The 9947-nt window shown below is 51.1% G+C and overlaps 1 protein-coding gene across 3 annotated transcripts in view; it reads right to left on the minus strand.

Annotated features, from left to right (window-relative positions):
• Nucleotides 1–1283: 1283 nt before the first annotated feature.
• Nucleotides 1284–9947, minus strand: part of LOC119308837 (nudix hydrolase 20, chloroplastic-like) — an 11811-nt gene continuing 3147 nt past the window's right edge. The window contains exons 4-10 of one of the 3 annotated variants that reach the window (XR_005150322.1): nucleotides 8281–8361; nucleotides 7981–8106; nucleotides 2505–2584; nucleotides 2280–2395; nucleotides 2081–2201; nucleotides 1867–2000; nucleotides 1284–1559 (exon numbers count right to left, since the gene is read on the minus strand). Coding sequence is in view for 1 of the 3 variants with exons in the window: in XM_037584999.1 (XP_037440896.1) it covers nucleotides 1931–2000; nucleotides 2081–2201; nucleotides 2280–2395; nucleotides 2505–2584; nucleotides 7981–8106; nucleotides 8281–8361 (594 nt within the window). In the remaining 2 variants the exon portion in view is untranslated. Of the gene's footprint in view, nucleotides 1560–1624; nucleotides 2001–2080; nucleotides 2202–2279; nucleotides 2396–2504; nucleotides 2585–7980; nucleotides 8107–8280; nucleotides 8362–9947 lie in introns of those variants that run through there. The other 2 variants (XR_005150323.1, XM_037584999.1) reach the window with 2 other exon arrangements.

A 9947-nucleotide genomic window follows, 5' to 3' on the forward strand; every position in this document is an offset into this window, starting at 1 on the left:
GGAAAGGCCTGAAAATAAGGATGTGCATAAATATCTTCTTTATATTGGAAATGAGGCAAAAGAATAAAAAAAGTCAATGTATAATAGCTAGTACCATCTTGTAGTGAACTGATGTCTTCTTCATTGTGCAGACAAAGATCTTGTTGTTTTTTGTCGCTAATTTCTTTCTAAGTTTCTTGACTTGATTGATATTCATGGACAACTCATTTCCCTATATGCAAAAAAGGTCGAAGAGTGGGTGAAAACCTCGGACAGCAGGACCTACATGTGCAAGACCAAATTGTTAAAAACCTAAATATTATAATGGTTCCTGCAATTGCACAATAATGTGCTATTAGACAACGGACCATGCATGTGCTAACCTCGATTGTAAACCTCAGTGCTTCCCATTGTTTCGCTGCAACACATATAAGGTAGTTAGTCACAAGGTTAAGTGAGGGTTCGCATGCTATTAGTAAAATATGTTGATGAAAAATAAGCACATTGCATATTCATCAGATTAATTCAAGCCACATGAAAAACACATTTATCCAAACCAAGCATGATTAAGAACTTGTAAATATAGCACTCGTATATGTTTTTCATGTATTAAGTGCAGCCAAATTCGATTTATTCCTCACATGCACAACAATACAAAATTCTACCCACGACAATTAGACATCGTATTGCAGAATTGAACCAAGCAGATAGCTAAACACCACAACAAATGAACCAAACACTAACTGAGCACCACATTGCATAATATAACATACTCTTAATAGAAGATCAGACAGTTAACCAAACAAGCATGCTTAACAACTTGGAAATATAATAATTGTATTTGTTTCTCATGTATTTAGTACAATCAGATTCAATTATATTTGTTTCTCGTGCACTTTATATTACAAGCTAAGGGCCTCGAAGGCTCGAATACATCAGTTCGAATACAAACAAACGGAAGCAACAATATCTGAGTACAGACATAAGTTAAACAAGTTTGTCTTAAAAAGGCTAGCACAAAAGCAACAACGATCGAAAAGGCAAGGCCTCCTGCCTAGGAGCCTCCTAACTACTTCAGGTCATCGGCGGTCTCCACATAATAGTAGGCTCCGTCAGGGTAGTAGTAGTCGTCGGCGGTGGCATCTGGCCCCTGGGACCCGTCATCTGATTGCAGCAATCAAATATGGGAAGGTGCGGCGACCTATGGTTGGTCACCGGCCGACTACGGCACACAGGGAGAACGGCAGGGTAGCGGGCAGGGCTCGCTCGAGAGCAGACGGAGTTTCATGAATTTTGTGGTGGAGTTTTCTGTTAAGATTTTGAATATATGAAGTTTTTGGTAAAAATGGTCATTGTATAGTCTCTGCGTCAATTAATTTGAGCCGAAGGGAGCAGTATTTATTTATTAAAGCTACTTATATATGCACCTATGAAAAAACATTAAGCATTTGATGCTAAAACAAATGAGCACGTTGTCTAGCATATGGCTTGATTAGTCGAAGCTCAATGCAGCTTGATAAAGAGTGATCTCGAAGTTCCATTCTGCTGGATGAGAGCGCTCGCGTTGTTCAGCTTCAGGCCTGCAGTTACCAAAACCATTTTGAAAAGAAAAAATTGCAAGAAAATAGCCAATAGCACAAGCATATAAAAGACTACAGAAATAAGCAGGCCTAAACAGATCATGTTCAGCACCATGTATACATGCATGGATTAATGTTCCTTTTATTATGCCCCCCTTTCCTCCTGATCTTCCTTACCTCCCTAAACTCACTGAAGAGTCAAAGATAATGTGCGAACAGAAATGCATTTAGAGAAAGAAAAAAAATCATGCACAGTTTGTACTTTAAAGTTAATATTCTGATTTTGATGGACAGCCATCTAGCTTACTCCAAGAAATCAACGATTAATGCTGGTAATCTGATTCTTCTGTTTGCACAGCGAACTGCAAGCCCTAGGAACAATCACCACTCCTCAAGCTTGTCAGCAGCTTCAGGTATCCATTACAGTCTGGGTTTATGTACCTGAAGGAAACATTACCATGTTAACAGTTAAGAAGATTTGTTCTTGAAATTGCACTACTAGGAGAATATACATATACTACCCATGACGGAAGAGGAAGTCAATGATCACAAGGTTGCAGTTTGACTTGAAAAAATCTGTCCTCCGTATAATGTTTGCAGCATGTGGTACAGGGATTAGCCTGAAGCTATCAACTTCTCCATCTGCAAGATGTTTTGGCAGCACACTGGTTAATGAATGGGAAAACAGCACATTAGCATTAATGTTTTAGTTGTGTGTACCTTCATTATTAGGAACGAAATCTAAAGGAAGTCTAAGGTCATAGCAGAACAGAACATCCCTTTTGTATCTAAACCCATTGATATCCATGTAAGAAACGGCTCCAACAGAAGTAGCGCTAGCAAAACAAAACATTGATAGTTATGAGTTCAGTTCTTCACACTGCAAAACATTCAGGTATCACGGTACAGAAAAACTAGAAGTTCTAACAGCAGTTTGCATGTTACTTGGTTGACATGGATCTTGGTATTCCTGCTTCCTCTTCACATTCCTTGATGACATTCTCTTTACAGGAGATTCCGTAAGGCTAAAAAAAATCATATGGAGTCAACGTAAGTTAACAGCTATACAGTTCCACATGAAAATCAAAAGGGTGCTGTGCATCACTTCTGTAACCGAAGGATTTGAGCCTGCCAGTTGAATCCATAACCTGTATTTCCATGCAAAATTATAATTCCAAAGGTCACATTTTAAGCAGCCTAACTTTCTAAATATGATGTCACCTGACTTGACTAACATGGAGGCGCTAAGGACATTGTTCACCAGATGATTTTATAGGAAAAAAGATAACCCCAGCAAGACTGGATTTATTCTTTCAACAATAATTGCTTTATTAAGACTATATAAGGTAGATTGAATAGGTACCTTGTTATGACCGGCATATTAGGGGCTTAGCCCAGTTAGTTGTGGCCCAGTTTATCTTATCGTTATTAGGGGCTTAGCCCAATTATCTTATTAGGAGGATTATATAAACTCGTGTAAGGACCCGTTTTGGGATTAAGCCAGAAGCAATCATATTTGCTCGGCTTCCTTAGGGAGCCGGGAGACCTAACCCTAGCCGCCGCCCCTGCTCTCTCTCGCGCGCGCATGCAACGACGGCTCCCCAGCGCCGGCGACCACGCCTTCCTCCACGCCATCCCTCCTTCCACCCCTACAACCTGAGACCACGCCCTGGTGGGGATCCGGTTCCTACCAATTTGGTATCAGATAGCTTCGGTGCGATCATGTCCTCGCCGCCGCCCACCCCGACCCTTCCGCTCCCGACCGCGACGACCGCCCCGATGGCCACCACGGCCAGTGCCCCGGTCTTGCCGGTACCGGTTACCTCCGCCGCGCCCGTCCCCATCGTCTTCACCCCGGAGGAGATGACGGCTGCCATCCGGGATCTCACCTAGGCGGTCACGGGCATTTACACGTTCCTCGCGAGATCCTATGGGCTGCAGCCGTCTGTGCCCTTCGCCACCGCCCCGCCGCCGCAGCAGCCGCCATCCTCGGCGACCCCCGTCGCCGCCGCCATGCAGCAGCTGCCGTGGCAGCCGCCACCAGCGACGAACCCCGGCGCCTCCACCATGCAGCAGGGGCAACAACTACAGCCGCCGCCACCGGCGACCGCGGCCCTGGGCATCCCGACGACGGGCCCGGGGGTGCCCATCCACCAAGTCCGGTTTCCCCCGTCGCCGTCTCCGTTACCGGCCTGGCTCTCTGGGTCCCTTGAGCCGGTCTACACGACGGCCTCGGTCGGGCCGCACGTGCTGCCCCCGCCGGCGATGCACCCGGCCATGCAGTTTTGCGGGTCCTCGGGCTCCGCCGAGCCCTTCGCCAGCGTCGACGGGCCCCTGTTCCAGGGCGGCACCCTGATGCCCGCCTACTCGGCCCCGTCATCCTCGCTGCTCCGTGCTAACGAAGCGCACCCGCCCGTCGTCCACGTCCAGACACCGCCGAGATTCTCCAAGCTGGAGTACGCGACCTACGACGGCACTGTCGACCCCCTGAATTGGCTCAACCAATGCGACCAATTTTTCAGGGGACAGCGCACGCTCGTGTCCAACCGCACCTAGATCGCCTCGTATCATCTCCGAGGAGCCACGCAGACGTGGTATTATGCCCTCGAACAGGACGAGGGCGGCATGCCACCATGGGAGCGCTTCCTCGATTTGTGCCTCTTGCGCTTTGGTCCGCCTATACGCGGGAGCCATCTGGCGGAGCTTGGACATCTTCCGTTCCTCACCTCGGTGCAAGACTTCGCCGACCGCTTCCAGGCACTGGTGTGCCGCGCCCCCGGCGTTTCGGCTCGTCAGCGGGCTGAGCTCTTCGTCGGCGGCCTACCGGACCACATCCGCGTGGACGTGGAGATGTGCGGGCCACAGGACCTCCAGACGGCCATGTACTACGCCCGCGCGTTAGAGCGTCGCGCGGTGGCCATCCAGAGGCGCCACCGCCCCGGGCCGCTGGGCCGCCACCCTGGCCGGAAGTTCCCGCGCAGGGTCGGCCTGCCCAGGCTTCCGCGGCGCCCCTCGCCGTGGCTGCGGCACGCCCGTTCCACCGGCTAACCCCGGCCGAGCAACTCGAGTGTCGCCGCCAAAGGTTGTGATTCAACTACGACGAGCCCTACGTACCGGGCCACGGCTGCCCACGACTCTTCTACCTGAAGGCTGCAAACTACATTGAGGAGGACCCCGCCGCCGCCGGGCTCGACGACCAGCCCGCCCCAGTTGCCGCGGAGGTGTTTGGCGACCGTTAATCTTCCCCGCCTTCCAGCTCGAGGACGAGCTGTTTGTGCAGGCGGGGAGAGATGTTATGACCGGCATATTAAGGGCTTAGCCAAGTTAGTTGTGGCCCAGTTTATCTTATCGTTATTAGGGGCTTAGCCCAATTATCTTATTAAGAGGATTATATAAACTCGTGTAAGGACCCATTTTGGGATTAAGCAAGAAGCAATCATATTTGCTCGGCTTCCTTAGGGAGCCAGGAGACCTAACCCTAGCCGCCGCCCCTGCTCTCTCTCTCGCGCGCGCACGCAACGACGGCGCCCCAGCGCCGGCGACCACGCCTTCCTCCACGCCATCCCTCCTTCCACCCCTACAACCTGAGACCACACCCTGGTGGGGATCCGGTTCCTACCAATTCGGTATCAGATAGCTTCGGTGTGATCATGTCCTCGCCGCCGCCCACCCCGACCCTTCCGCTGCCGACCGCGACGACCGCCCCGATGGCCACCACGGCCAGCGCCCCGGTCTTGCCGATGCCGGTTACCTCCACCGCGCCCGTCCCCATCGTCTTCACCCCGGAGGAGATGACGGCTGCCATCCGGGATCTCACCTAGGCGCTCACGGGCATCTACACGTTCCTCGTGAGATCCTATGGGCTGCAGCCGTCTGTGCCCTTCGCCACCGCCGCAGCAGCCGCCATCCTCGGCGACCCCTGTCGCCGCCGCCACCAGCGACGAACCCCGATGCCTCCACCATGCAGCAAGGGCAACAACTGCAGCCGCCGCCACCGGCGACCCGGCCCTGGGCATCCCGACGACGGGCCCGGGGGTGCCCCGTCTCCGTTATCGGCCTGGCTCGCTCGGTCCCTTGAGCCGGTCTACACGGTGGCCTCGGTCCGGCCGCACGTGCTACCCCCGCCGGCGACGCACCCGGCCATGCAGTTTGGCGGGTCCTCGGGCTCCGCCGAGCCCTTCGCCAGCGTCGACGGGCCCCTGTTCCAGGGCGGCACCCTGATGCCCGCCTACTCGGCCCCGTCATCCTCGCTGCTCCGCAGGCGCACCCGCCCGTCGTCCACGTCCAGACGCCGCCGAGATTCTCCAAGCTGGAGTTCGCGACCTACAATGGCACTGTCGACCCCCTGAATTGGCTCAACCAATACGACCAATTTTTCAGGGGACAGCGCAAGCTCGTGTCCGACGCACCTAGATCGCCTCGTATCATCTCCGAGAAGCCACGCAGACGTGGTACTACGCCCTCGAACAGGACAAGGGCGGCATGCCACCATGGGAGCGCTTCCTCGATTTGTGCCTCTTGCGCTTCGGTCCGCCTATATGCGGGAGCCGTCTGGCGGAGCTTGGACATCTTCCGTTCCTCACCTCGGTGCAAGACTTCACCGACCGCTTCCAGGCACTGGTGTGCCGCGCCCCCGGCGTTTCGGCTCGTCAGCGGCCTGAGCTCTTTGTCGGCGGCCTACCGGACCACATCCGCGTGGACGTGGAGATGCGCGGGCCACAGGACCTCCAGACGGCCATGTACTACACCCGCGCGTTAGAGCGTCGCGCCATCAAGAGGCGCCACCGCCCCGGGCCGTTGGGCCGCCACCCTGGCCGGAAGTTCCCGCGCAAGGTCGGCCTGCCCAGGCTTCCGTGGCGCCCCTCGCCGCGGCTGCGGCACGCTTCCACCGGCTCACCCCGGCCGAGCAACTCGAGTGTCACCGCCAAGGGTTGTGATTCAACTGCGACGAGCCCTACGTACCGGGCCACGGCTGCCCACGACTCTTCTACCTGAAGGTTGCAAACTACATTGAGGACCCCGCCGCCGCCGGGCTCGACGACCAGCCCGCCCCAATTGCCGCGGAGGTGTTTGGCGACCGTTAATCTTCCCCGCCTTCCAGCTCGAGGACGAGCTGTTTGTGCGGGTGGGGAGAGATGTTATGACCGGCATATTAGGGGCTTAGCCCAGTTAGTTGTGGCCCAGTTTATCTTATCGTTATTAGGGGCTTAGCCCAATTATCTTATTAGGAGGATTATATAAACTCGTGTAAGGACCCGTTTTGGGATTAAGCAAGAAGCAATCATATTTGCTCGACTTCCTTAGGGAGCCGGGAGACCTAACCCTAGCCACTGCCCCTGCTCTCTCTCTCTCGCGCGCGCGCACGCAACGACGGCGCCCCAGCTCCGGCGACCACGCCATCCTCCACGCCATCCCTCCTTCCACCCCTACAACCTGAGACCACGCCCTGGTAGGGATCCGGTTCCTACCATACCTGGAAAATCCAAACAATTTAGTCATTCTGATTCAAGCAATTGGCCAGTGACAGTCTACATTGCATGGATACTTCACAAAGTGCGCGTATCCAGCCGGATACTGCCCGGATACTGCCTGATACGTATCCCTCGATTTTTTTTATTTAAAAAAAAAAAAAATAATGTTTGATACTCTTGGGATACTGTTGCGATACGTTTTCGATACCTGAAACCGCTTGTTCGACGTGAAATCCCCTCAATAGTAAAGGCACACCTTTTGAAGATTCCCAACAGGGCGTGAGTTCATGTCAAAACATGACTGCCAATGTTCTTGTTCAATTGAAATGTGAGCAAGAGAGAGTCAGTGCACTGATTGGAGCAGCAAACCTAGGGAATTCCCAATGCCAATTAATGAAAGTGGACCAAGTGCAAGAAAAGAAAGGGGTAATCCTATTGAGGCATGCTTTGACCTAGAAGCTTCTTTTTCTTTTCATACTTTTAATAATTAATATATGTAATATCTACATATAAACATATCCCCTTATCCATGTTTTAGAAAATTGACGTATCGGGCGTATCCCCATATTGCGTATCCGATGCATATCCAAGTATCCGTGCAACGTAGGTGATAGTCTACAGGCTATAGGTCTTACAAGGAGCATTCAGCATTATCTTCATAACATGTCCAGAGCTGGTGGAAATCTCTAGGCAATTATAAAAATGGGAAGTATTAACACATATTATTAGAGAGTAGATATTCTGAAATAGGAGTTTCAAGATTGTCATCTAATGCATATAAGATTCCAGCTTAATATTTTTAAATGGATTTGGCATCAAAGGCACTATACGATTGGTCCACATGAAATCAGTGTTCAGCAATTCAGTATTTATTGTTACCCATCTTCAATAGAAGTGCTAATGAAGTACAAAAGGACTTGAACAGAAAACAGAGGAAACGAGAATGATACCAGGCCACCAGCAACAAGATGATCTAGCATCCCAGGGTAAGTTTGCTTCACATCACTTCTCTTACCAATCCAAAGAGATTTTTCACCATGCTTCTCGATGTACCCATTCATATGAACACCATAAACCTGCCATGAGGATCTAAAACTTTAAGATAGAGAAGGCTGCTTAGGTACATAACTAATAAGAATCAGGAAACTTATAGCATAGACGAGAGGATCGATGATGAGTACCTTTAAAGGTGCATAATACTACAAGGGAACATATATATTAAAAAGGGAAGTGTCACAAGTATATCAGACCTTTATACCAAAGTAGGGAGCAGCAGCACGTTCCAGAGAGAAGTACACAGGCATGCCGTAAGATGAGGTTACTGGATAGAGCTGCATATTGCAAAACATTGCCAGACAAGCAAAACAAAGAGAAAATGTGGAAGTAAGGTTAATTTGATAGGTAATAAAATGTTCAAACAGCCTTGCATATAGTATCAGAATTCAGAAGATGGATATAAAACTCCAAACTATAACATGAAAAACCCACAACAGGGAAATATGCAAAGAGAACACTCGTGATAAAGAGTGAGTGGGGAATAGAATGGTCTACATTGTCCCGCAATATTACTATCGCCTACAATGTTATGACCAAATCTTCTTCGTGGAGAAAGCTCGAACGGGTAAAAAATATGTATCATTACAAGAGAAACTAAACACTAAGAAAATCTTCTCGAATGGTCAGACGTAGATGACGGAAGGATCTACTACTGACATAACCCTAATTAATGAAAAGTACATAAAAGTTAAACGATAATATTCTTCTCTGCTCCATTGAGAGGGGCTACCAGTTGCGGAGCTACCTTGGTTGTAGTCGTCAGCCTCGATGAAGAAGTGCTGCCTGCACCGGTAACCGCGAACATAAATCTCGTCGCAGTTGAAGCAAAAGCCCCGGCGACGACGTTCTCCCAACCCAGTTGGAGTGAGACTCCAAACCTGTTGTGAAGGGGTTGGCTCTGGAGTGGTCGACTGCAGACTAGGTGCTAGTGGTGTTGGTGGGAAAGGTATTGTAGCTGCGTTGACCACAGGAGAATCGGAGGGCCACAAAGGCCCTGTAGCCCAGAAGGCTGGTGTGGTGACATTGTTGGAGGGAAATGCCTCTGCTCATAGGCCTTGGCGAAGGAGATGGCGGTGTAGAGGTCAGATGGCCGTTGAAGCTTGATGTCAATGCGAAGACCATCAGGCAGCCCTGCTGGGTACAGAAACCGTTGTTGGAATGGTATTAATGGCTCATTATTGTGGCACATGAGCGCTAGAAACCTGCTGGTGAAGTCTGCGACCAAGGAAGTGAATGGCAGACGCGCCAACTCGCTCTAGGGTAGCACGAAGTGATGGCCCAAACTGAACGTGACAAGCCTCCTTGAACTGCTCCCATGTCGGCATGCTGAAATCACGCTCGTAAGTACCAGAACTGAGAGTCATTGGTGAGGTTGTAACCCGTAGTCCAGACCTTGTCGGCCTGGTCTGTGCGCTGTCCACGAAAAAGCTGCTCGCACCTATTGAGCAACCCAAGAGGATCGACCAAGTCATCATATGTTGGGAAGTTGAGCTTGTGGAAGAGGGGCATGCCGGAACCCAAGCCTGAGCCGAGGTGATGGTTAGGCAGCGGCAGAAGGGAGGTGATGGGCGGGGTGGATCCATAAAGGGCTGTAAAGGCAGTGCTGCCATAACAACGTATGAAATTGGTTGGCATGTGGAGGCGTGAAGGCGGTGACGATCTGCGGCTGTTGCTGATGGTAAGGGATTTGAGGTGGGATTTGAGCTGTACGAACTGGCCCAGATTGATGTTAGGGAGTAACTGCGGCAAGTAAGGAGATGGCTGGAGGTGGTAAAAGGGGGATGGCGGCTGGTGATGGTTGGCAGGAGTCGTCACATGGTTGTGTTGCGACGGCAGGTAGGCGGCGAAGGCGGGAAAGTGA

Source organism: Triticum dicoccoides, chromosome 5B (genome assembly GCF_002162155.2).
Source record: "Triticum dicoccoides isolate Atlit2015 ecotype Zavitan chromosome 5B, WEW_v2.0, whole genome shotgun sequence".
Classification (NCBI taxonomy): Eukaryota; Viridiplantae; Streptophyta; class Magnoliopsida; order Poales; family Poaceae; genus Triticum; species Triticum dicoccoides.